Raw genomic sequence first — 26,653 nt, 5'->3', positions numbered from 1 at the left:
CCCATTTCCCTTCCTTCCAGAGAGCCACAGCTTTGCCGAATCAAAAGCAAAATATGTGAAAAAAATATGTGAAAACACCCACAAAATCCTGTCAATGCTGTTACTGTGCAATTCCAGTATACGCACCACTAGGATTAAAGCCATCCTCACAGGTTTGTGCTATTTTTCTGTTGGGAAGATACTTGGATCCTTCAGATGAAGTAGTTAAAAGATTCAGTGCTACTCTCCATTTCCCCCATTATTGCCAAGTAATATATAACAGTAATACAGTTAATAATACTTATACGTTAATACAATACTTTAACAGTGCATTGGCAAATAACTGTGTAACTACAGCACCATGACCATGTTTAGGTACTAAAACGCTTTTCGGTGCAGGACTGTTTCAGTACTTGCCATGAGCCAACTCTTACCCATTTTCTAACACCTGTTTTCCCACACCCCTTTTCCCAGGATTTTCTTATTTCCTAAATGCCTAAAAGACATTTTTTATTTCTAAAAGACAAAAATGTTCTTCAATTAAAAAGCAGGGGTTTAAATATATCTGTAGAAAGTAACACTTGCAGCCAGTGTGTTGAAACTTATTTTTTTCTACGGCCCCCGGGGGAGAACACGGTCGCGGCCTCCCCCACGTGCCCCCCGCCCCGCCCGGCCGCCCCGCCCGGCCGCCCCGCAGCAGAAGCTGGTCCCGGGCTCCTTCCGGCGTGCCGCGGCGGCTGCGGAGCCGCGGGCCGCTCCCAGCGCCCTGTACGGCCGCGGAGCGGGCGGGAGGCCCCGCCATGCTGCTGCTGCCCCGCGGGGCCCGGCGGCCGCGGGGCCCCTTCCCCGCCCTCGCCGCGGGGCTGGGGGGCGGCTCCCGGCGGGGCGGGGCGGCGGGACGCTGCGGAACCCCCGCGGAGCGCGGTGCTGGGCGGCGGAGGATGAGCGGCCACCGGGTGGACGGGGCTGCCGCGGCGGCCCCGGCCCCGGCCCTGTCTGCCCGCGGCGCCCGCATCGCCGGCGGCGCCCCGGGGCTGCTGGACGCGGGCTTCGCCCTCTACGTGGCCGACCCGTTCGATCGGGAGCGCAACCCGCAGGTGCGGGGGGCGGCCGGGCCCGCGGCCCCGGCCCGGCAAGCTGCGGGGCGGGGGGGAGCCGGGGCGGGGGGGGCCCGGCCGGTGCCTGCCGCCCCCGCAGCGGCGCCCTCAGCAGCTGCCGTCTCCTCCAGGGCATCCTGAACCTGGGTACGAGCGAGAACAAGCTCTGCTTCGACCTGATAGAGGAGCGAGTGAGTGCTGCCGGCCCCCGGCCGCTTACCGTGGCGGGGCGGGCTGGGGGCGGCCGGCGGCGGGAGCCCGGTGCGGTGGCCCGGTGCTGCTGGGGCTGCACGCTTGGAAACACGCTTTGCCAAGTAATGCTTACGTTGAAAACTTGCGGACGGTGGAAAACCAGGATGGTTTTGGTTTTGCTTCTACTTCAGTTGCGTTTAACGGAGCGTGTGCCCCAAGCGGGGCTGGCGGTACCGGTGCCTGCAGGGCAGAGGACACAGTTCGGCACGGCAGCCTTCGGGAAGAAGCATGTTTGCAGAGGGGGAAGTCGCGGCCTGATGAGATGCTGGTTGTCCGATGGCAAAGCCAAAGCTTTCACTGAAAATGTGCCATCCATGGAATTCAGGCTTTGAGCAAATTTCAAGCTGTAACATAAACGTTAACGCTGCTTGTGCGCCACGGTACGAGCCAGTCTCGGAAACGCCACTGTGGGGAAATGGCACCTTCTTTAAAGACAGTATTTCCCCCAGAGCTGTTAATACTGGCTCATCTGCGGGAAGGCATGGGGTTCTGCCTTAGGCGTTAACCACGCGAAGCTCCAGTTGCCCGGCCAGCCCTGCAGCATGCCACTTGCTTCTTGCTTCTCCCTCCCACTTCCATGAGGTGATGCGCAGCTGCTCCTGCCTTTGCCGTGCTTGTGGCGCAGGGTCAGGCGTGAGCTCCACGTACAGTTGGGTTAGCTGATGAGCTGGCAGCGCAGGCAAGTCAGAGAGGATTTTTGTTCTTTGGAATAAATCCAAAGGAATGTCACAACGAACATAGGACTGGGCCAGTTTTCAGGGGGTGCGGGGGGCACCTGCTTCAAGAGCAAGAAAGCAGCTGCTGGTAATACAGTGAGTTTTCTTCTGTAGTGCATAGAGTTGCAGTCACTTTTCTTCTGTTGATTGAGAAGCTAATCAAAGTTGACGTGGATTAAAAGCTGGTATCATAAGTATCGCAAGCATTGTTTGAGCTTTAATGTATCTCAGAAGTGGCTGCCGAATCTCATAGGTACAGCTGGGATGCGTTTCCTCAATGTGTTATTCAGGACTTGGTTTCATATATGACAGAATAACCCAATAATTCTTTCATTATTTTCTTCCTTCCTTTTGATGATGTTTTAATGTTTTCTAGTATCTTAAAACTAAAGAAGTTTAAAGTATAACCATAATTGTAACTCACTAATTTTTATATTCTCCATTTCCTTAACATTAATGAATAATGGGGTTTTAAAAAAAAAAATCTTTTACTCTGCTACAGCAGAACAGAAACTCCCAAGAACACTGTGTTCTGCATTCTCTCTCTTGCATGTCACTAGTTCACAAGACCTGACATGAATTATCTGGAGCCTGATCTTTTCCAGTATTCTGATACACAAGGTACTAGAAGGTAAGAAGTTTGTTTTTCCCATTTATCACATTGCTTGTTGTCAGCCATGCCCGGTGTGAAGCTGGGTGCGGTTTCACTCTTCTGGTAAGCCCAAAGGATAGGTGTGTTACTGTTAACCTGCATGCTGGCAAGCTCTTGGATTCCTGTGCAGGAGTTGCTTTTCTGAGTTTTTGTTCGGGTTTTCTTCCCACCCTCGGTGTGCCACAAAGACCCAGAATGGCAAAGGTCAAAGATCTGGCTGGGGGCTTGTTGGCAAGCAGGAGAGCATGTATCGATGTGGAGAATGGTTCTGATGTGGTGAATCACTCCTGGAATGGTTCATTCTAGTCTTTAGTGAGGGATAATCTGAAACTCTGGGGTCTGTGAAGAGTAGAGAGGAAATACTGGCTCGCTGGAGATCTATAGGGAACTCCACCGTTGCCTTCACTCAGGCTATGAAAGCCTGTCTTGATCTAAAGAATTGTCATTGACTCAGGTTCCACTGTTTCACCCAAATTTTTGTCCAAAAAACAGATGCGACTTGGGCTCAGAGATGCTTTCTTTTCTCGTTTTTCTAGTGTATAACAGTAATAGTTGAGGCACAGTCACTGTTATTCAGGGTAGCAGATGGCTTCTGTGTGCTCCTGTCTTACAAATGTAGTGCGCTAGATATCTGAGGAAATTGCATTATTTAATCAAAATCTTCAAGGCTTTTGTAACAGAATGAATTATGTGTTTTTTCTGGTTTTGGTAAGCTTCATTCTTCTGTGTGTATTTTGTGCTTTTATTTCCTGAGAATTACGTGATTGCCTATTTGACTTTAATTCTGTATTTTAGCTTCAGAGAAGAAATTGCCAAATTTCTAACTGACTATGCCAGAGCTGCAAAAGCATTGAATCCAGAACATGTAAGACAAGTGCTTTATCTCTGCATCTTATTTTTCCTAAACTGATAAAGATGAATAAATCTGAACACAAATGTCAGCAAGATACTACAGGAGGGATATATGCAAGATTTGCAGAAGTCTTAGTGGTGTTAATTTTCCATTTGAAAAAGTGGGCAAGCTTTAACACTCAGGGACTAGTGTTATAGGTGTAGTAGGGTGGCTTTTTCATGCTGTTTTTTTGAATTTAAACTAGTGCTGATGCTTATGAATTTAAACAAGTGCTTGTATTTTTGCTAAGTATTTGACTGCTACATGAAATTATGTACTACTTTCAGATAACTGTTATGAATGGCTGTTGTTCTGTTTTTGCTACTCTGTCAACCGTATTATGTGACTCTGGTGGTGAGTAAAAACTTGATAATTTTACTTAAAAACATTTGTTCGCAGTGAATATAATCGTACTGTGACTTCTGACAGCCTGCTGTTACTCTGCCTGAATGAAGCATGGCAAGGAAATCCTTGTCACTGGCAGAGTGTCTTTGAAATAATGCCACTGTTTCTAGAATGGTGGAAAACCTTTGAGGTGTCAACGGGCCCACTCACTTTCTGGAATGCAACCTATAGTTTTTTAAAGAGTGTTACAGAAAGAGGAGAAGGGCATCAAGAGAACGCAGCATATTTTGAAAAGTTAGGAGAAAAAGAGGTGGGAGCCGTGGTGGAAGCTGGAGGGAGCAGGCACACAGGGAGGGAGGTGTACTGGGTTGAAATCTGGGACCTAGAGAAAATTTGGGTAACTGGATAAGGAAAACACAAAGAAGTAATTTGGGACAGAAGAATGGAGCTGTAGCAAAAGAGGGATTCCTGGCCAAACAGGGGTGGTAGTGAGGAGGAAGCAGAGGTGGGAATGCAAAGCAGAAGGACTGAGGTCCCGGGAAACACTCTGCTCACAGCAGAAGCAGGCAGTAGGAGAAAAAAGAGAGCCCAGCAAGGGAAAATAGTTACCTCTCTGGTTTGGAACGAGGAAAAGCAGAGCTGGTGTGCAGTACAGCAGAGAATGGGGAATCCAGAGACCTGCCAGGGAAGGAAGATGAGCAGGATGACTTATACAGCCTCCAGTGCAGGAGGCTGTGCCGCCACCCATAGCACCCTGTTACTGGCACCAAGACCCCCTGGGAGGAGGGTGAAGCGATGCAGAGTGGTGCAGTGACTTCAGCATATTGATGGTGAAACCATGTGAAACCAGTGAGGGTTTTTTAGCTTTAAAGGATAACGGTACTGATGGCTCCTTGTATCCATATCTATTTTGATATGTTCAGATTTCATTATATTTGCACAGTTTTAACAGGAACTCTTCCACTTGAAAGCTAACAGGCGCCTTTTTACCCCTTCATTAATGCAGGAAGCCCACTCCATCCCCTCTGAAACCCTGGCACGCAGGGCTTTTGCAGTATCTCCAGGAGAACACCAACCTTCACAGGCTGAGCCTGTGAGCCAACACAACCTGGGGCTCCTTCACAGCAAAAAATATGAGGAGGGAAACAAGTTTCACAGTGCTGTAGGCTCCCTGGCTGTAAGGTAGCACCTTGGCAACCAGAAAGAAGTAGTCTGAGGTTTGCAGCAATTCTTCATGAAAAATTGATAGTAACAGAGCATTAGCAAAAGTATTGAGAGCAAAATCATTATTTGTCAATATTATTATTTGAAGAAATAAACCAAGTAGTTGATCAGGTCCATTCCCTTTTACTGAAAATACGTGTGACTGTCGAATCTGCTATTGCAAACACTTACAAAGAATATTGGGAAAGAATTCAGGTTGACTGATATATGCTGAATTTTCAGTTTTGTTTAAATATTGGTTTAGGCCACAGTGAGGGCTTTGAGAGTGAGTCAGATGTCAATTTCTTAGATTGTCAGTTTAGCCTATTAGAGTATAAGGAAATAATGGCTCATGAGAAATGTTCATTTCATTTTTTAATATTTTTAGATGGGTATCTTATTCCAGCTCCATACTATGGCGGTATAAATTCGAAAACATGGCTATATGGTGGAATACAGCCTGTTCATGTGCCCTTATTCAGTGAGGTAAAGCTTTAGCTATTCACGTACCTTAACAGACATTTCACAGGGAACAGTCAAAAAACCCTGAAAATGCAAACCAAATCTAAGTGAAGAGACAGGTCCAGTCTACCGCTTTAGAGACAGCCTGTCTTTTTCTCAGGCTGCAGCATGATAGGAGGCTGCTGTCATCAGATATATAGGGTTATGCTTGTTCTGCGCAGACACCGTTCTGCACCGACATGCTGAACTATTAATTTGTCAGCTCTAAGTCTGTCACTCCTACTCTGAGCAAATTTGGTTTGCAAATTTTTCAGTCACATTTTGCAAATCATTCTGTCAGAGAAAAAGTAAATGTGATCTTTCAGGTACACATGTTATTCTGTAAGTTGCTGATAGTATAATCTTGGGTAAGGGCAAGGTACGCTTAAATGCAAAACAATGAATTATATAGAAAAGCCTGATCTTAGTTTCAGATTCTGAGCTGATAATAGTATTGTCGTTAGACTGCTGTTTTTCCCCCCTTGAGTCTGTGCCATGAGTAACTTCTTTTGTTTAACTTTCCTATATTATAAAAGCCAGTAGCAATTGTATTTTCACGAGGTCAGACTGTTTCCTTCACTGTCTCCTTTGTAAAATATATTAATATATTTTGTATCTTTCTATTCTTGCTGATTTTTTTCTTCTTTAGGTGGCTGATGAAGAAAGTCACCCTTTTCAGTTAACAGTTGAAAAATTAGAAGCTGCGTTACAGAAAGCTAAAAAGCAGGTATCAATAGCATTGATTTCTGATTTTCATGTTTTTGTAGTTACTTTGTAAGCAGCGTATGTTCTCAGCATTGAAGCATTTGTACAGTTTCATCTCTGCAGATTTTCAGTCTTGTGGCTGAGGTGGTTCCAACTCTGGCAACAGGAGTGGAATTGATTTTATAGTATCTGGGCACTGTAACAAAAAGCAGAGAAGCCCCCTGACTGTTTTATGAAGAACAGATCTTAACTTGTGTTTCAAGACCAAGTTTCTTTCTCTGTAGATTTTAATGGAATTTGAAGTGTTGCAAACAAGCTATTGTTCTGACGCTCAGGAGAGAGAATATGCTACTGTAACAACCCATTCCGTTAATGAAAGGAACATGTATAATGCGATTTTGAAGAGGGTTCTTCTGAATTCCAGCTAACAAGGAATTGCTAGCAAACAAAAAATTACAAATGTAATTTTTCCAGAGTTTAGGGAAGTTCATTACTTCGAAATGCTTAGCATGGTCAGTGGGTTTATTCTGATCGGGATCTCATAAATGAGGTTATTACTGCTTGTCACATACAAATCTATTTTTTTTTTCCATTCCTCTGTGTATCTGGAACTGCTTTTCTTCCTTGTGGAAGTGTTTAGTTTAGTGATTGTCCACAAAATAGTGCTCACCAGTCTTTCAGGCTAAAATGTTTCCTGTTCTTATTGTCTTGATACTCATAGTCCACTCGCTTAATGGAAAATTGTAAATGCACTTACACTCAACTGCGTGTACTCTTCCTTGGAAGGAGGAGGCACAGGCTGAATAGTAAAACATTTTACCGAAGATGGTAACGTAGTGGTGGTCACCAAAGACGGTGATGGTGGTAGTGATGTTTCAAAAACATGAAGTGAGATAGACTTCTTGTGTCCTCTTCCAGAATAGAAAATTAGGTTTAATGATAAAGATAGTTAACAAGGAAGGACACATGTAAAAAAGTGGGTATTTTGGATGCACACAAATGTATCTTAACATTTTTTTTATAGATATGTTGAAGCTGTCCTAGTTAGAAAATTGCTTGATCAGCACGGTGCCTATGTTTAGACACCATCTGTATGTCTGTGTCATCTGTCTGTGCCTTTGCCAGCCCGTGTGAGCCCAAGCGTTCAGACACTTCTCACTTGATCCTAGCAGGAGGCAGCTAGCATCCCTGCTGCGTTGTGGTGCTGTCAGGACATGAACTGGCTGGACAAGGTGCTGGGTCACAGACCAAATTAACTCTTTAGAGATCCGCATGTGTTTTGTCAGGCTTCTAGAGCTGAAACTGTCTCACCAATAATATTATAAACATCTGCTTTGGATACATGTCATATCATAAATAGCTAGAGGAGCTAGACTAGAACAACGATCGAGACACTGCCGTCCCACAGCAGCTGTTCCCGTGAACAGCATCTTCAGCATAATACACGCCAGTTTCAAAGATATCTGACACCAAGTATGCTATTGTGCAAGGACTACTTGTGGAAACAACTGTTTGTGCTCAGGATTTGCATCTTCTCTTGTTTTAAGGTGATTTCTTTCTGTAACTGGAGTCAAAGGCAATACACTGAAAGTTCATTTCTTACAAAGTTCTTGCTCATAGGACTCATTAATGTTCAAACAAATTACACGTGGCACGAAAAGCGAACGTCAGGGCTTCCTCATCATTGAACTTTATTTCCTGGTGTCCTTGGGAGTTGATCTTTGCAAATAATCTCCTTTGGAGGAGGCTTGGGTGGAGTGAGAATTTGCAGTGGGTAGAGTTTTCTAAAAATTAAAAATGTGGCATCAAAAAATATATAATAGTTTAATTTCAAGTTTATCCCAAACATGAAGTAATGATCAACACATTACTTCAGTCTCCTGTTGATAAGTTTAAAGTCTTGAAAGTTCCTGCTGTAGTCATTGCACTGGGTGATTGTGTACACCAAAAATATATTTGCTGCATATAGTTTACATTAATGTACATTAAGGATTTTTTTAGCAAATAGAAAATGGGTGACTTTCTGAAAAATACCTGTAGACTTAAAAAGACTGGTTATGTTTGTACTTGTAATCTAATTTTTGGTCATTTGGGAGTCTTCTTATTATGCGGTAGAATATTTAGCTTCTGTGGAGAGGATTTCTGTAAAGAAATTCTGCACTGTTGATAAAGTACAATTAAAAAGTAATTATTTGCTCAAGACCTCTGCGCATCTCATAGAACACCAAATAATTCCGTTTTCAGTCTTCTGCAGTTCCTATTACTTGTTTAAAGAAAGGAGCAGCATTTAAAAAGTAATTACTTGGCAGGTTATTAGATGTCAAAGTCCAGTTTCTGTTCAGCTTTCCCACGTTTATCAGCTGTAACTTTGCTCAGTCGTGGGAAATTATTTTGGAAGTATGCCTGTAAAACCAGTATTAATCGCTACAACACCGTAATCCTGCCTGTTGATATCAATGGGTGTTTCAAATGGGTGCTAACCTGATTTTCATTTACTAATAAACTATTAAGTATGGGTTTTGGGGTGGTGTTGGATAAATTATGGAACAAGGTCGGTAGCTGGAACCTTAGTCTGTATAGTAATTATAGTATGTAATTAAATAATTTTCAAAAGTGGCTTTTCACTGAAGGTTCACAAACTTCCTCACTGCATCCTTGCTAGTCATTGGTTTGATGTTGTTGTCTTCAGCTGTTGGTTCTTCTTTTTCCAGGGCATCCGAGTCAGAGCATTGATCCTGATCAACCCCCGCAATCCATTAGGGGACATTTACCCAGCACAGCTACTGAAAGAATGTCTGGAGTTTGCACACAGGTTTGAGCCCTAGTGCTATTTGCTGTTTCATTTTCTATTAATGCAATATAGCAGTGATGAAAAATCACCTTTGGTGATAGCCTGTTCTTTGCCCGTACATGTTCAGAGGAGGTGGGCTGATGGACAGGGTCCTGATCATGTTTCCTGCATAACCATCCTTTTTACTTGGCCTTTCTGGGAATACTAGAAAAAATTGCTTGAACTGGGATCCAGCAATGTTTTTCTGAATGAAATACTGTTGGGATTTTTTTTTTCCTTTAGGTGTGGTTTAAACTTACAAAGCTTTTTATTTGCCTAACAATGTTTGTTAAACATCTTGATGCATGGCTCAGAAAAATGACAGCAGGTCATTGTCAGTGTTTAGCAGTAGTAGATAACATGGTCAGCATTGTCATTTGACACATTATCAAAATAAGAAAATCTTAACATTTGATATTGTTGGAAAGAAATTGAATTGGCAAGAAATAAGTCAACAGTCTGAAGTTTTGTAGGATTTGTTATACCTGCTTAGCTCAAGATGTGCAAGCAATTTGCTTTCCATCAAAGGAAGATACTTCTGAAATACCTCATCCCCATTCCACTTTTTTTATCCTTTCCCAGCTCAGAGTTCATATTCTAAGCTCGAAGCTTGTAACCGTCTCCTGAATCCCCTGGGTACTGGTGGAGAAAAAGCACTTCCTTTTGAAAAGGATCTGTATTTTTTTAGGAAAAGATACGTTCCTTCATTATTTCAGTGAGCTTCTGCCAAAGAATATCACAAAATCCTGTACACTTTGAAAGCTAACAATACTTAGTTTCTGACAATCATAAATAGAGTAGGTTGGTATTAATTGTTCATTAATTACCAAAGATTACTGGGGATAACACAACATTCCTGCATTTTGGCATGATTTTCTTTTCATGGAAAGAGCAGTGGAGGTTGGTAGAATTCAGTGTGCTACTTCCTAAATACTAAGTACTAAAATAATATCAGGGGATAAGAATTAGAAACAATAGTTTTTAGTGTAACAACTGTTCCGAAAACAAACTTAATTTTAAAATAATTTGTAGAACTCAACAATCAAATTAAATGAGGTTTTCTTAGAAGAGGATACCTGCACTACTTGGGTGTTTAAAACTGTTCTGCATTTTTTTCAGTATTTGTAAATACGTGCATGGCTTGTTGGTATCCAGTATGGTAATATGGCTTGCTGTTAACTGTGGCTTTCAGAGCGAGAGCGTATAGAGGGTTATTTTAAGTGCATGACAAGTCTTTTTTAAAATCTAACAACTGCATTTTACCTAGTCTCACTGGAGAAATCTTGCAGGGTAAAGGAGTTTATAATATGCTGCTGTGTTCATTTTAAATTTTAAGTAAGAGTTGGGTAGGACCATGCATATTCCAGAGAACCCTTGGATTCAACATGCAGTTGGATTTTGGTTTAGATATATGGAATGTTATTCCTGGTGTGAAGTATGCAATATGTATACACAGAAGTTGGTGATGATGCACAAGTGCTAACAGTATGCCCTGTCACCTCTTTGTGTAAAATTTATAGGGGGAATATAATAGCAAATAAGTGTGCTTATGGATACTTTGCTATGGCAGTAGTTGAGATTATACATATATATATGCAAATAAATTTATTTTAAATATGTTAATGTGACTATTTTTTTATACGTAGATATGAATTGCATGTAATAATGGATGAAATATACATGCTGTCTGTTTATGATGATACTGCCTTCACCAGTGTTCTTAGCTTAGATTGGTAAGTGTGATTTCTTAGCAGGGATCAGAGATTTTTAATCCTATCCAGCACCCATGCCATTTTTTTCAAACTTCTGGTTAGCTAGTGTAACTGGTGTAGTTCAAATTAACCCATATCCAAGTCTTTGCAACTACGAGGCTAGTTAATGCAAGATATCTTCTTCACAGACAACTTTATATGGCAGATCTCTTGCTTCCAGCTAATGTGTATAATACGGTAATAACAATACAAATTGATAGAGCCCTTAGTCATTTCGCCGCTGCTTTTCGTTGTTGCTCCCTGGCACACAGCCTGGGCGTAAGGTTCTCGCTGTAATGGTAATGAAATCACCTAAGGTTGTGCAAGATACCTGCTAGAATGGGTTTCCTTCCTGACTAGTATGCTGTTGGGCTCCTAGTTTCCTAACGTGTGATGAGAAGAATAAATGTTTCAAGAATATTTAAACCTGTTGGTATGTGACTAATAAAACTTCTTTCCCTGAAAGATTGTCTTTATATAACGGCATAAATTTCCTACTGATGGGAAATTTCCAAGTCTGTCATACAACCAAGCCCAAGCGAGCCCTCACTCATAAAAGATCATGAACTATAAATGAAGCCTAAAAACCTACTCCTGTTACTGAGAAAGTTCACCCAGCTCCTTTAGGCTGAAGAAGGAAATTTCCAGCCTTGGCCCTGCTTGCACAAAGTTGTACAAAGGAGAAAAACCTACCATCTTCAGTGGTACACTGACAAGGAGTGAAGGTTTTGTTTAGTTGCATCCCACTGTGTAGGTGCGTGCCCTAAAATGTTCGGTTTTCCCTTCCCTTGCCTGAAATATAGCATAGCTGAGTGAACAATGCTTCTCCATCAAGTACAAGAGCAGTCGTGCATCACTTGTTGAAATACTGGTTTTGTTTTAATGTGTGTGTGATCACTGACTACGCAGTGGGAACCTGGGAATTTTAACTGGACCATTACATCTTAGTGCAGATCCTTTCTGTTCTTTTTTTGTTTTGTTTTGTAAATTTGTGCCTCAGCACACACTTAGGAGATCAGGGTCATAGGGTAATAATTTGTTAAAAGATCTCTCAAAAAAATGTCATGTCACTTTAAATACCAATTTTACCAAGAAATTACTATAATTTTACAAATTTAAACATTTTTTGTACCTTGCATAACTTGTTCTTCTATAGCAACAATTCTCATCTTCATCTTTTCTTATTCAGTTTACCAGATCCGGAACGGACACATTTTATGTGGGGTTTTAGCAAGGTAGGTCAAAATACTATGTTTGTGTTTTAAGGTATTTCTCCACAAAAATTGGTTGGGCTATTCTGACATAATTTGTGTTCTAGGTGCCAAAATAAGTTTCTCTTTGTTTATTAATTTGTTTTCTTCTTTGGTAGTGTAAAATTTCTTCAACTCTGGAGTTTAATTTGGGATCTAGTTAACAGCAACAGTTAATGCATATGTATTGAAGGCATTGAAATGTATAAGCATGTTTCAGATCTGTCGCATTTTGCCTTTTCTTCTCTTGGAGGGAACAGTCGGCTGATGAATGCTTGGAAGCAGCAGCAGGGTGTAATGGGGCCAGGCCAAGCATGTTTCCAGTTGTGTGAGAAACAACCCAGTTAAAGCCACTGGCCTCCATGCTGCAGGGTTTAGAAGTTGCTGCCTGGTTTTCATTGTGCTTGGGACTGCATTTGGCAATATTGAGAATTTACTCCAGAAGGTGTTTTTTTTTCTTACACATCACAGTGGCTCTAGAGTTGCTGGCTTGACAAAGCACAAACATAAACTAAAAATTGCACCTCACTCTCTTCTTCTTGACCTCCAAGGATTTTGGTATGAGTGGTATCAGAGTTGGAGTACTGTACACCACAAATCAAGAAATTCGGAAAGCTGTGAATCAACTGGCTGTCTTCCATAGCTGTCCTGGACCTGTTCAGCACATTCTCAGTCAATTCCTTAGGGACAGAGGTTAGCCACACTGGAAATGTTTCCATTGAACTGTTTTATTTTTCCATTACAGGTGGAAGTAAAACAATTACATTTTTCTTGCTTTGATAGATTGGCTGGATAATGTGTTTTTTCCCACGAACAAAAAGCGACTTAAAGAAGCACAGAATATTCTTGTGGATGGGCTTGCAGATGTTGGAATACCGATACTCAAAAGTTCAGCAGGACTCTATGTGTGGGCAGACTTCAGAAAAGTATGTAAGAAGTTTGAAAAGGGGTGGGAATGTAAAAATTGACACACTTCATCAAGTCCTGGAAAATACTTTCAATGAATTTATGCAGTTGTTCAACCTTTCATAGAAAATTATTTTCTTCTTTTAGTTCTTAAAATCACAGACATTTGAAGCTGAACTTGAATTATGGCAGAAGCTCCTGGATAAAAAAGTCCTGATTAGTCCTGGAAAAGCTTTTTATTGTTATGAACCTGGATGGTTTAGACTGGTTTTCTCCGATTCTGTAGATAAGATTTACTTGTGTAAGTGGGTTTTCCTTCTAATATGGCATGTAGTAGCATCCAAGTTTTAAGAAACATTAACGTTACAGAGTTCAAACCTAATTATTCTCTTGTCAGCTTGTGAGGGTCATTTTTAGAATTTGTTTGAACTGAGAGATATTAGATTGGCCTAGAGCACAGGTTACAAACATACACTGGATTATATTAAACCTCTGAAGCTTTCAGAATTTAATTTTAGAATTTATTTTTACCCTATCAGAAGTAAGGAACCAAATTTTATGTGAAAGTGTTCTTAATCTTTCAAATTATGCTTTGCAATGGAATTCCTCACCATCCCTCATTTTTATGTGGCCCGTATTAGATACGAAAAATGTGTTCATCTCTTATGCTGTAAAATACTTAATCTTGAATGAATGCTTTATATTGTTGACAAAGTGGATGTTTGTGAAGCATATAGAGCATACAGTGTTACAGACAAATGTGGATGGAAGGGGAACTCTTGGGTCATCTAGTACAGCGTCCTGCTCGAGGCAGGGCCAGTTTCTAAGTCAGAGCAGAACTAAGTCGGGACCTTGTTCAGCCAAGCTGGAGACTGTATAAAGATGGAGATTGCGTAACCTCCTCAAGGAACCCGTTCCAGTATTTAATCACTCGTGGTGAATTTTTTTCCATACGTCCAGTCACTATCTCCCTCTGTATTTCCTTTCTGCAGGTATTCAGAGACTTGAGCAAATGTTGCACAGTTACACTGCTGAACCAGTCACAAACACTGCATCTTCTACTGCAGATGCTTTATGCAATCCAGAAAAAGATTCTTCTGACAGACCTTCAAACACACCAGGAAAAGATGTCTCCCAGCTAAAAAATATACTTGTTTATTAAAATAATATATTAATTTGATGATTTGGTATAATTTAGCATGCTTATGTTTACTGAAGGTGTGTATGACACCAGTATTTTTGGTTGTAGCCTTGCATAGCACTCTCGCTTCACTGTGACCTGGCATTAATAATCTGCAAGTGGACTTACTAAAGTTGAATTTTAAGGAAAACGGACCTCCTGAATATCGTGAAATTAGGCGCTGTTAAGTACAGCACTTGGTTTTACTCCATTTCAAGTGTGCTATGCGTCAGTCAGATCAGTGAGTCTTAATACATACTTGCACAGTTGTTGAACTATGAAATTCTGAAAACACTGGTAAAATAGCTGTGCACATTACTATATATTATGGACTGTATATTTTAATCAGAATACTGAAAGTACTGAATCAGGTGATACTAAAATTTTGCTAAACTTCTGTAGCTGGTAGGATGTTTTTGTATGTTCATGAAATCGCTTTAAGCATACACAGCTCTCAAAATTGTACACCTTTCTGTATACGCACCCTAAGTGAGTACTTTCTGAGAAAGCATTTAGTTTTGGCTTCTGGGCTCCCTTTCAGGTTATTTCTGTGTGCCTGTGTTCATTGGATAGCATTTTCATACATTAATCCATGGAGGTTTGCAATACATACTTACTTGACAGAGTTATATGGAGACTTTTTTTTGCTTTGTTTTTGATTGGTTGGGGTTTTTCTAAAAGTATTTGTAGAATTAATTCACTATTTGCTCCCTTGTTTAGGTTCGGTGAGAGAAAACTAGAACTGCAGAATTAACAGACTGCTGCTGTAGAGGCTCGGTAGGAGGATTGTTGCGCTGTGGCTCCCTAATAAACCTGGAATTTGAGCTCCTGATGGTAATACGGCCTTTGACCTGTTTCTTGTAGCTTTTAAACTTGGCAGCCTTGCACTGTTCAGGCTGATAACATAAATAATCTGCGGTACAGCACTTTTTAAAGCTCATAGAATCATAGAGTAGTTGAGGCTGGAAGGCACCTCTGGAGACTGTATGGTCTAACGCTGTTGCGTGGAGCAGAGTCAGCCAGAGCAGACTGACTAGGATGGGTCTGGTTGGGTTTTGAGTATCTCCAAGGATGGAGACCCCACAGCCTCTCTCAGCAGCTTGTTCTAGAGCTCACTCACTCTCTTTTTTACTAAAAAGTTTTTTCTTACGTTTGAACAGGTTTTGTGTTTCTCATTTTGTGCCCATTTCCTTTTGTCCTGTCACTGGATACCCAGAAGAGTCTGGCTCATCTTCTTCCCCCTGAGCCTTCCCTGTTCCAGGCTGAGCAGTGTCAGCTTTCCCCCGCTCCTTGTATTTCAGGTGTTGCAGTCCCGTAATCATTGTTGAGGTCCTTTGCCTTTACTTGTTCCAGTATGTCCGTGTCTGTCTTGTATTGGAGAGCCCAGAACACTGGGGCCCAGTACTCCAGGGGTGTCACACTGGTGCTGTGTAGAGGCCTGTGGTGTTTAATGGACTCGCCTGATCTTGACAGGGAGAGCGAAGGGTGAAACTGCACCAACAGCAAAAAACCCTGATGAGTAACCTTCTCAGGCCTGTGAAAGCAAAGGTTGGCCATAAAGCACTACAGCCCTTCACAAAATGTGCTGACTGCACTTAGAGGCACTTTACTGTAGATAAAGGGAAAGGAAAAGCACCATGGTAGGGTCTAATGACCATTGCTCTTCAGTAATGATCCCCCATGAAACACCAGCTTGTTGTTAAGAAGAATTTGAATGTTAGAAATTCTTAGAGAAGAAATAGAAAAGACTTCAGAAAGTGTTCTGTCATAATATAAAAATCCGTGGTGTTCCTGCCTGTGTGCTGTTGAAGGTTACGTGCAGTTTAGGTCCTTCTGCACCAAAAAGGATACAGCAGAGCTGGAAAAGTCAGTTCATTCTACTGAGGAGTCCTAAACACGCATCTCTGAAATGTGTTTCAGCAAGTAATATGGTGATTGCCTGGATCTCAATACCAGTCTGTGAGGCATTAGAAGCTGGAATTTGGCCGTTATTGGAGGTGGGCTACTATGCAGAGTTTAGGTTTGCCCTGGTACATCTGTTCCTATGTTACTCTGAAACTCTGCTTCTGAGCATTGGGGGAAGAAAGAATGTAGAGCTCTGTAACAGAGAAGTGGGGGTTGCTGTGGGTGGCGGGGTGCCAGCACCAGCGGAAACAGCAGAACAGGAGTGAAAGGCATGGTCTGCATCAATAGCGATGGAAGCTGCGCCCAGGCAGTCTGGCCAGGGAGCGGGGCAAGCCTTGATGGTCGCACGCTGACAAGACCGTGGCATGGACAGCTTCTGCAGAGGGCCCTGCACTTCTACGAGGGGAGGACGGCAACAAGCCAGCCTATCACGTGGCATTCCTTCATGGCATTAATGTGAGTGTGTAAAACCAGTTTGTTAAGAGAGTTGTTAAACAGATTTTCCCCAGATCTTGCACTGAGTTTTGTTACACTAATTTTCTACAAGAGGCACTGTTTCTACCTCAAAGTACTGTAGCGGGTTGGTCAAAAATGTTGGTCACTAAAAGCTACAGTGAACTTGTCAGTTCCTTTTTTGACAGTCTCAACTTACTCAGGGTGGGCTGTAGGTCCTTATGAACAGGTTAAGCTTGACTTGAAAGCCTATGGAGGAAGCATGTCACAATGTACGTTCCTGTCATTATCCCACAGTATGTGTTTCTATCTATAGCCTTACATGGATATGTTAAAGTTTCAGCATACCATTTCCATGTACCTGACAGAGGGAGCAATTAAGCCACAGACAGGCTCTGCAAACTGCAGGTATGAAGTAGTTTGATTCGGTTTTGTTTTGGCCAACGACAAATGCAGCATCCGCTTCCATTTCCTCCACAGTTTGTTTGAAAAGGGGACGAATCTTTTATCCTGCCTAGCAGTAGTCTGTTACTAAGCAGTTTAGAAACAAAAGAACTAAGAAAGCAGGAAGATTGAACCAGAAGTTAGTAAGATCAGCACCATGAAAAACTATTGATCTTCTTGACACAAAAGGCTTCCTTACACACTGTACAACCATCCCACTATTGGTTGTATGCAGGGGATGAACATGGGTAAGTTTTTCAGTAAGCTTTGCTACCTGGTATTTGCTTATAACGTTTGATGATGTTCTGTTGAACGTGTATGTAATATTTAAATCCTTAATGCCATGACTAGTTTGTGCAGTCAGACTTTACAGCTAGTTTATGCATCCAGCTCTGAACCAATAGGTGCACAGAGATCAAGATTTCATAGGTAAAGACCTTGTTTCTTGAGAAAGAATGACAAAGCTTTCCCTTGGCCATTCATTATACTTCCTACAGTCAATTCTTGTTTTGAAGTTAATAGTCACTAATTGTTTTGTGATATTTCAGAAGATGGGAAACACATGGACAAAACACCCAGTGCAGAACGATGACTAGTGTGAAGGATCAGTATCAGTAAGATCCTGGTGGAAAAACAGTAAGTGAAGATCTCCTGGGATTCCACCTCCATGTGCAGGACATAAGAAAAAAAAATAAAGCTGTTCCTCTGTAAACCAGCTAAATAACATTTTCACTCTGCTATGTCATGATGCCTTCAGGAGAGGTAACTGGAAAATTCTGTATGCAGATTCCCACAATTTTGGAAATTGGCTTCAATTTCCAAGTAGTTGGCAGATTAGGCTAACAGGTTAAAAAAATGTAAATAAGAAGGGCTACACCCTAAATGCAACAGGAGCCTGCTTGCTTTGGATGCATTGAGCAGTATGGGCTGCTGCAATGACTGCCTTGCCTCAGGCAAAGCACATTAGCGGCTCCTGGGAAAGTTTCGTGTCCTTTTGCAGGTTTGTGTGACATACAAACCATCCATATTTGCTAGTGGAGATGTTAACATCAGCAGTGAATGCCCACCTTCCTTAATTAGGCAATTGCTGGTTTCCTTTTACTTGCTTTTTCAGCGATGTAGGGGAAATAAGACTATTCACAACATCTATTAAATATACATTTCCAATGTGGAAGGAAGGGAAAAGTCACCCTCTTTGCGTAAGCCTCATCTTCAGCACACAGGCTCCAGAAAGCATCAGAGATGATCACAGACACAGACTTTTGAAATCTAGGCAGCATAAATCATCCTGTATACCATCACCAGTATAAAACTTACTGTTCAGCACCGTTGCTTGTCACTGTTCATCAGTCATCTTTGACAATTCATCACCTTGTGTTCTTGGCCCTCTGGGAGCTGTGGATGTAAAGAAACCTGGGTTTGAAGAGTATGCAAAGAAAGCCAAGGGGAACAGCACTGAGCACAAGCAGGGGGACATTTTTCTTCATTCACACTTTGGCAATCCTGTTGTGCTCAAGGTGCATGCTGAAATGTGTATTTTGCAGTCTTGTAACTACTGCTTGCGCTTTTCCTAGGACAAGGGTATTAAAGCAGCTGGAGTACTATTGCTGGCTTTCACTTCCAAAGTACACGGAAATGATGCAAACCGCTTGTTCAGATAAGTGTTACAAACCAAGAGGCTGTTAACAGTACCACTTGGGACCTCTGCTGGAGTGAACCGGGTTAGTATTTTGCTACTTTTCCTACATCTTCTGGTTGTCTTGGTGGCATGAGAAGGAAATCTAATCTAATTTCTTAACATTTTCTATTCACATCTTCCATACTGCTTTTTCTTCCTTGAAGGCTGGAATTGCAATGTGAGGATAGTAAAAAAAAAAAAAAAAAAAGTGTGTATATATATATATACACTTACCCTGTGTGTTGAAAACCGCAAAGTTCCACTTACTGATTGTTAGGCTTTTCATTGTCTCTCAGCCCGTTCTTCAGGTTGAAATGGTCAGTGTTGGTCTATAGCACCAAATGCAACCATTGTAGCTTCTCTGCAAGTTCAGGGCTCACATGTTCAGTCAGCGTGTGTTGCTGTGCTTGGTGAGGTGCAAAGTGTTGAGGAAGAAAACCGAACAGCTAGGGGCTCTTGGGCATGGAGGGAAGGGAAAAAAGTTGGTCTAAGGCCAGATCTGTTAACTGGGTCCCAAGTCTGGCTTCTACTCTGTAATGGGCTCAGATCCTGCCCACCCAAGGCTGTCTGTACTGGCCCAGGTAGCTCTGGTCCTCACGTTCAGGCGTTGGAAGGAGATGCAGACACCCCAACAAAGCAGCAGAATTAAAAAGCCTTTGTTAGAATGTAAACCCCATGGGTATGCCACTACAGTGCTTATCAAAAAGTTTCTAGGCATAAATTATTAAAACCTGGAAAATTGAATAAATTCAGTTCTAGAAAATACAGCCCTTGTATTTTTCCCCTTGATCCAGCCTTCAAATACAAATCTCCACATCTTCAACAATACTCACTCAGGCAATTTAGAGGTAAAAAATTTACTACAGACCCAGTGCCTACAAATATATGACAGACAACTACCTGAGAAAAAATTATTTGCATGTATGCATCTGAAGCGAGTCATTTTTCCATTTCAATGAGTATGGCTTTTCATAACGAAGACTCCATTTCAATAATATAAAAATATGCTGAAAAAATATTGAGTATTTAATAGGCAGTCTTCACATATATGAAATCCGAATGCTTTGTTTTCAGCAAATAAAGCTGTTACTTTTTATTTCCTATGTTTAGTTGAGCTATCAGTCACTAGAAAAGTTTTGTTTGCTTCTTTATTTTTATTTGGATGAGTATTGCTATTATTAACCTGCGTACAATTGCCAACCAAACGACTTCACTGAGTGCCTCTTACACCTTGAGAAGCAAGTACATTGCTTAAGTCCATGATTTTTCCTTTTCAAGCTCTTTTATTATTTCTCTTACAAAGACACAAAAGTGAAAATTCTCCTCTAGAAGTAGTTTTAAAAAAAGTCTGTGTTATTTCTGTCGTGGAAACTTTTTCCTGTTCTGCAAGGCAAATGTTTTTGGATTTTGTTTTCTACAACTACAAAAAGGGTATTTTCTTCCTGCAGGAGATGGAACTGCAATGTATGTATCAGGGCGCATCCTGCATATTCTGTACCTTACTCAGTATATTATATATGCTCTTCCAGCTCTTAGCTCCACAGTCCATCTTTAGATCTAAAATTGCTTAACGGGAATGTCTGTTGGCGGGTCATCAAACTCTGAAGCTTAACACATGGCCATAAATTCACCAGTAGTATATCCACTCACAGTCCAATGATGCAAGAATGAAACGTACCTAAATTTTGGCATGGGAGATACCGAACAAGAAAAGAGAGAATGGGTGAGCTCAGCTCCTTCAGCTGCAGGGCATCAAAGCTTTTCCCCATGTGATCCTATAATATCGCTTCTGCTGTAGAGTCCATTTTGCAGGTCTTCCTTTTGCTCTTCCTAATACGAGGAATTTTCACAGAGACATTGCTCTCTGAGGTCCTGTTCTTTCACCTGTGTCTGTAAGAAGCTTGTCAGTCATCCTTCCCATGTTACTGGCTGATGTTCTGGACATAAAAAAAACAAAGACAGCGCAATTGTTCAAGTATCTATAAAGTTACAATGCTTTAATAAGACACTGCCTGTGGTTCCACATTTTTTAGGGAACTTCCCATCAGAATCCTTGCCCAGTTGGATTATTTTTTAGCACTCCCTAGTATCATCAAAAACAAAAAAATACTAAGGGAGGTGAAAAAAAAAAAAATACATTTTATCTTTTTTAGACTGTAGCTGGAAGTATATTAGAATTATTTTAGATTGAATATTTTGAGCGTTTTTCTTTCACTGATTTACATTCTGCTTGACCTTTTTGAGCTAAGAGGTTGCCTCTTCTGCCTTAGCTCCCACAATACAATAACTATACTGCAAGCTGGAAGAATAACTGCATTTGTAACCCTGTTACTGTTTTTATTTACTCTGAAGACAAAAGTAAGTATTATTAATGGATTATGTCACAAATAATCTGTCATGATTTTAATGACAGCTTTGTATGTTTTATCGAGTCACTCAATTTCTACTAGTTATGTTTGCATCTCCAAAATTAGCAAAATTCACATTAAAAAAATGAAATAAAATTGAGTGGTCTGTGCTGGAAACTGTTAAAACTAGCAGGACTGATCCTGCTCTAGTGAGAACCATTAACCCCAGGGAGTTCCGGCCATAGAATCACATCTCATAGTGTCTGGAGCTGACTGGCTTGTAAAATGTTTAGTGCAGAACATTGGTATTTTAGTATGCAGCATTTTTCCCATTCTGCTGTTTAAATATACTGAGACTGTCAATATATAAAATCATTCTTATTTTCCTTAGCGAATGTTTTTTTCATCTGAGTTACTTGAGGATTTTTCTCTACTGTCATTAATTGCAAAATAACAATTTAAAATCAATTTTAAGAGACCCAGCTAACACACACACAAACTCAAATCATACATCAGTGTTGGCTGGCTCAGGAGATGAAGACACATTTCTGTCACGAGGATGCCAGGATGGCAAGGCCAAACAACATTAATTTTTAAATCTGCATCCAGCCTTCCAAGAAATTTGTCCCCTTACATAAGCAAAGTTTAGCAGGAAGCTACACATGTAGGCCCATATTTTAGATTCAATTGAACAAAATTCCTTTAAAGGTGACTTAAATAGAGTACTGCTTTGCAGATGATAGATTTCTCTTCAGACTAAAACCTAAGTAGTTCACTCCTGTCTCCAGTATAACAGAAAACTGTTAACTGCATCACTGACCAAGTTTAGCATTTACTTGGAGCTAGTCTTAAATTATTTAAGAAGTAAACAAAAACTGCAAGTATATATACAAGTGTATATATATACACAAGTATATGAAGTACTGGATGATTATGTCTTTAACTCCTTTTCTGGAAAATAAGTTAGAAAATAAAAACACTAAAGGCAACTTTCAGAAGTCAATTATTTGCTCACCAGAGTTGGAAGATGACATGAAACTTGTGGGTTTGTCCCAAAATAAGCAATAATGCCTGAAGAACAGAGCACGGAAATGACGCATCAAATGGAAAGAAACCTTCCACTTCAAAGATCTGATATAAATTAAAATAAATACCATAATCCATAAAGTAAAATGAGTATTTTATAATTTTTTTAAACTTCTTGTATGGGGTTCACAGACCTGAGAATACACCCAAAATAACTCGTCCAAAGTATTCCTTTAAAAAAATTATAAATTGTTGGTAACAGTTTCTTTAATGGAGATTGCAGGAGTAGGTCCCACATGAGTCCATATATAGCCCTTCTCTGGTCTTGTAGGAACAGTAGGGAAGGGAGATGATCGAGATTTGAAATATTCCGAAGGTGCATGACAAACAAATTCTAAATATTCCATTTTCCTTGGAAGATCTTCTTCTGGTCCTAGGAGAAAAAAAAAAGGATTCTTCAACGACAAAACTTAAAGGCATAAAATTGGAGTATGCAGGACTTAAAAATACGCAGCCAGAGCCAGCATCCCTTAGAGAATGCACCTTTTCAGTGAATGAGTTTCCTAGCAAAGTAGCCTCAAACACTAGGCAAGAAACTTACCTTTATTTTGCTGGCCTGACACCCCCACCCCAAACCAGTTTGAAGCATTCAGTTATTTGTGTGAAGTACTTCAGGTAATGTATTTTAAATAGATACTATTTATGGCCTTTCAAAAGAACTTTTCTGAATTATTAATAGTTTTATAATCAGTAGCAGAACACTCTCTATGCCTTACATATTTTAAGTACCCAAGATGAAGATCAGCTAATTCAGGTCACTTTAAAAGAAACAGCTTGGACTGGTATCAGATTTTAATAACTGTGCCTCTATCTATGGAGTAACAATTTGATCTTTAAAGTTGCAAGACTATAATTGTGTCTGTGAGCACAAATACTTAAGATAATCACACTCACTGCAGTAATGCTAATCATATGTTATACGCAAGATAAATAAAAAAGGTTATTGAAGTAAACAAGACGCTTACAGGATTAGGGTCTAAAATGCGGAAATTGCATAAATGATCTTGACAAGCTAGTAAGTTCACTTAAAAAAATACAACTCTGCCTTCTTCTAGGCACATATAAATAGCTGTATAAAATGAAGGCCTACAGATTACCTATGATATAGGATGCTGGATCAAAACAATCTTTGGGACTGGCTTGTGTAGGAATGAGCCAGGTTAGCGCAGCACTCTTTTCACAGTATTGGTCCTGAATAAACCCACGTATCTGAGCGTAGTATGTTTTTCCGTCCTGCTCGTCGACCACTGAAACAACATCTCCAATTTGATAGTATACCCCCTAGAACATACAAACGATAATTAAACAATCTGATTCTGTAAGTTTCATTCTATGACTCTGATTCATATCTTAAGTATCTCAAATTACCCCAAATTTGAAAGACAGCCTTAATTCAGCCACATGCAAAATAATGGTGGCATAAGATAAGAGTGCAGTCTCACTTAAGCAGTCATCAGCACTGGTTTTGCAGTCACCCAGTGCCCAGGAGTCCGAGCCTACACCTCCTGGCTGCACAGTGGAGATGGCCTCACTCTACCAGAAACACGAGAGCGCAACACCACCTTCTAGAAAAGGTAACTATATTGATTTCCCTGTGTGCGCAGGGAAAGCAGCTTTCTGTCTACAAAGAAGTTCACTGATTTGAATGCAAAGGAATCCCAAAACACGGATCCACCTCCTGCCACCTTCCACGGTGCTCCGTAACACGCAAGGCTGCACAGCAAAGGCAATTCACTACATGTTACAACAGTGTCACACAGCACAAGGCAGTGCCTGCACTATTAAGATCATAATTTGCCAAGAATCATCCAGGAGGGTTTTTTTTTTTTGCAAAAGATAAAAGGAACACAAAAACCCCAAACAATCCCCTTCTCAACACAGCACAGTATCAGAACAGAGATCAGGGTAAATAAAACTTCTGACAAATTCTTAGGAATTTCTTATAAAAAACAAAAACACGCAATAAAAAGACATTAATTCTTTTCTGAACTAGTCAACAGCAGAGCGTCATCTTAGATGCCAGACACGAAGCATCAGGTCTCCAGAGAGCATACGGAAGCTGAGTCTTCCACTTCTCCTCTGGCTGTGCGGTCTCCCATAGCCCTGACCTTTTCTTTTGGCAAAAAGACATTTCAAATGGTTTGTTTGTACTACCAGGAAACAAAAGCAAATTCCAGAACTTCAGAACACTTAACACCTTAGCAAGCGTGAGAAGGCTAGCTTCTGCTTTCATTGCAATAGTCAACCGACCTTGTTCCCAGGGTGTTCAACACTGCTTGCACCCAGCTCTGAAATGGGAGCCCGTTTAGATGTTAGGGCAGTGCAACCCATCCCTTCCACGGGCAATATTCTCTGTGCCCAAGGTAGGGAACATCACATAAATTTAAATCATCAGCTATAGTCACCTTTGCTTGACCTCTGCACAGTGAAACTTAAAAGTTTAAAAACCTTGACTGCAATCACTACTAAGGAAACCAGATGCATCTTTTTCTTGGAAGAAAAAAATGGGGGGACGACATGTACGTAGGCTACAGTCGTAAACCACCTTGCAAGATTTAACGGCTATAACATAAGGCAAAGGAACATCGTACACAACTGCTAGGCAAGGAAGAATGGTCTCTGTGAATACATCTCTAGTGCTTTCACTATCTGTGATAATCCTTGAAATTTGAAAAAGGAACAGCAAGATCTATTTTGCAAACAAATCTGCATAAACCATACCTTATAAAAGATTGATTCTGCTGTAATTATAGTGGATACAGACTCGGGAGCCTTGATGGGCTACGAAAAGAATACAGAAATGGAAGACCGAAAGTGTTAGAACAAATCAATCATACGATGTAATTCCAGGTTGTTGGGGTTTTTTTATCTTTCAAACAACATACTGATACATTAGCTTCTTAGAAAATTAGTAAAGACAAGAAATCGGGTGCAAACATTTCAAACTACTGCACTTTAAAATGGAAAACAATACAGTTAGCGTTTTCGTTCTCAGGATTTTAAGTGGAGAAGCGGGTACTACATTCACACGGCTCCTACTCACGCAGCTCCCTCCCGCCGGAGAAGGGCCCGGCTGCCGAGGAAGGCGCCGGCGCCGGCACCAGCCGCTCCCCGCCCGCTCCCCGCCGCTCTCGGGCTGGCGCTGCGGCCGCGCCGGGGCCCAACGCCGGGGCGGGGGTGGTTGCTCGGGGTCCGTCTCTTCGGGGGATGGACAGGGCGCCCCCCCGGGCCCGCCGCCCCTCCCCGGGCCCGCAACGAGCCGCACACCGCCTTACGTTTTTTAACTTAAAGATGTGCCTCCTCCCCTTGCCCTTCGTGGAGACCTTCTTCTCCGCGGCGGGCGCCGACTTGTACTTGGTGTTCCGCAGCCGGGCGGAGCGCCGGTGGATCTCCTGCTTGCTCTAGGGGGGAAACCGCCGAGTCAGTACGCGGAAGGGCGCTGCCCCGGGCGGAGGTACGGCGGCCCCGGCCCGGCCCGGCCCTCCCCGCCGAGACCCGTCCCGGGCGGGCTCACCTGCTTCCCGCCGCCGCCGCCGTTGCTGTGCTGGGCGGCAGCCGAAGTGGTGGCGAAGGCGGCGGGCCCGGGCGGCGCGGAGCGGGCGGTGCAGTTGTTACACAGGATCTCGCCCTGGCCACCCTTCTTCCACATGGAGGAGGACGTGCTGCGGCACACGCTGCAGGTGGGCTTCAGCCCCAGCGGCATCCTGCGGCCGGCGGCGGGGCCCGCGGCCCCCGGCAGCGAGACGGCGGCGGGAGCGCGGCGCCAACACCGGCCCCGCGCCGGCCCCTTCCCGCCGGCGGCGGATGTCGCTGCGGCGCGGCGGGAGGAGCGGGGCGGCCGGCCCTGCCCTCTGCTGGCGGCGGGGGGCGGCCCCGGCCCGCCTCGCCTCGCCTCCGCGCCCGCCCCGCCGAGCCCCGCGGGGCTGCCTGCCGCCAGCGGCCGGGCCCGCCGCGCTTGTGCCCCGGTAGGGCGGGTGGGCGCCGCTTGGCCGGGCCGTGCCGCCGGGGCCGCGGCCTGCGGGGCGGCTGTGCGGGCAGGGCGGAGCGGAGCGCCCTGGGCCCGTGTGCTGGCAGCCTGAGGGCTGCTGCTCTCGGGAATGGCACTCTGCGGGCGTTGGCGCCCGGTCCCCGGAGAGAAAGGGCCCCTGTCCCGGGCTGAGCGCGCCTCTGGCCTCAGCAAGAACCGTGACAGAGAGGCAGCGTCCCTTCAGTCCCGGCAGGGCCAGAAGCAGCCAGGACAGCCCCGGCGGCTGCAGCAAAGCGCAGGAGCTGCCTCTGGTGGCCGCTCCGTCCCCACCCGCAGGGGGCCGCCGGGCGCCGCCGTCGCAAAGGTGCCCCGGTGCCGTCGCCCTGCGCACCGGGAATCAGTGGAGAAGAGGTGGGCTCACGTGTTGTCCTCATCCGGGAGAGCCGTGACTGTGGATCTGACCCTCAGGGTACGCCAGCCTCAGCCTTCGTCACGCCAGCAGCCCTCTTGCGT

General features: G+C 42.8%; 2 protein-coding genes across 8 annotated transcripts; one reads left to right on the top strand and one right to left on the bottom strand.

Moving 5' to 3' along the window:
* Nucleotides 1-717: 717 nt before the first annotated feature.
* LOC119146824 (1-aminocyclopropane-1-carboxylate synthase-like protein 1) lies at nt 718-15,097 on the top strand. Of its 4 annotated transcripts, XR_005103853.1 has the most exons (15): nt 722-1,076; nt 1,208-1,267; nt 2,605-2,675; nt 3,492-3,561; nt 3,876-3,942; nt 5,525-5,622; nt 6,287-6,364; nt 9,054-9,154; nt 10,819-10,905; nt 12,113-12,158; nt 12,725-12,866; nt 12,957-13,099; nt 13,227-13,380; nt 14,072-14,297; nt 14,980-15,097. XR_005103853.1 is itself a non-coding variant. In XM_037385061.1 (14 exons), exons 1-14 carry the CDS (start codon nt 780-782, stop codon nt 14,239-14,241), a joined length of 1,569 nt encoding a protein of 522 aa, XP_037240958.1. In that variant the 5' UTR covers nt 718-779; the 3' UTR covers nt 14,242-15,097. The 4 variants fall into 4 exon arrangements, 3 of the variants coding, with proteins under 3 accessions (XP_037240958.1, XP_037240959.1, XP_037240957.1); XM_037385061.1 differs by having other exon boundaries at nt 718-1,076; nt 13,227-13,365; nt 14,072-15,097; XM_037385060.1 differs by having other exon boundaries at nt 723-1,076; nt 14,072-15,097.
* A 4,905-nt stretch (nt 15,098-20,002) lies between these two features.
* On the bottom strand, nt 20,003-25,961 carry GATAD1 (GATA zinc finger domain containing 1). 4 transcript variants are annotated; one of them, XR_005103855.1, is made up of 7 exons: nt 25,688-25,961; nt 25,449-25,574; nt 24,895-24,954; nt 23,271-23,454; nt 22,308-22,546; nt 22,103-22,218; nt 20,003-20,676 (listed from the first exon to the last, which is right to left on the bottom strand). XR_005103855.1 is itself a non-coding variant. In XM_037385064.1 (6 exons), exons 1-5 carry the CDS (start codon nt 25,874-25,876, stop codon nt 22,356-22,358), a joined length of 750 nt encoding a protein of 249 aa, XP_037240961.1. In that variant the 5' UTR covers nt 25,877-25,961; the 3' UTR covers nt 20,003-20,676; nt 22,308-22,355. The 4 variants fall into 4 exon arrangements, 1 of the variants encoding a protein (XP_037240961.1); XR_005103856.1 differs by having other exon boundaries at nt 22,103-22,158; XR_005103854.1 differs by having other exon boundaries at nt 22,103-22,546.
* Nucleotides 25,962-26,653: the final 692 nt, after the last annotated feature.

The sequence above is a fragment of the Falco rusticolus genome, chromosome 4, assembly GCF_015220075.1.
Source record: "Falco rusticolus isolate bFalRus1 chromosome 4, bFalRus1.pri, whole genome shotgun sequence".
Lineage (NCBI taxonomy): Eukaryota > Metazoa > Chordata > Aves > Falconiformes > Falconidae > Falco > Falco rusticolus.
The sequence above is the reverse complement of the archived record's forward strand: the minus strand, read 5'-3'. Positions and strand labels throughout refer to the sequence as shown.

What these genes read in the sequence shown, in the direction of transcription:
- LOC119146824 (XM_037385060.1), top strand. Translation starts at nt 780, where the DNA reads ATGCTGCTGCTGCCCCGCGGGGCCCGGCGGCCGCGGGGCCCCTTCCCC. An exon ending in ATGTGCCCTTATTCAGTGAG is followed by an intron (nt 5,623 to 6,286) that starts GTAAAGCTTTAG and finishes TTTCTTCTTTAG; the next exon opens with GTGGCTGATGAAGAAAGTCA. An exon ending in TTATGTGGGGTTTTAGCAAG is followed by an intron (nt 12,159 to 12,724) that starts GTAGGTCAAAAT and finishes TTGACCTCCAAG; the next exon opens with GATTTTGGTATGAGTGGTAT.
- GATAD1 (XM_037385064.1), bottom strand. Translation starts at nt 25,876, where the DNA reads ATGCCGCTGGGGCTGAAGCCCACCTGCAGCGTGTGCCGCAGCACGTCC. An exon ending in ACATCTTTAAGTTAAAAAAC is followed by an intron (nt 24,955 to 25,448) that starts GTAAGGCGGTGT and finishes TTCTTTTCGTAG; the next exon opens with CCCATCAAGGCTCCCGAGTC. An exon ending in TCCAGCATCCTATATCATAG is followed by an intron (nt 22,547 to 23,270) that starts GTAATCTGTAGG and finishes TTTTTCTCCTAG; the next exon opens with GACCAGAAGAAGATCTTCCA.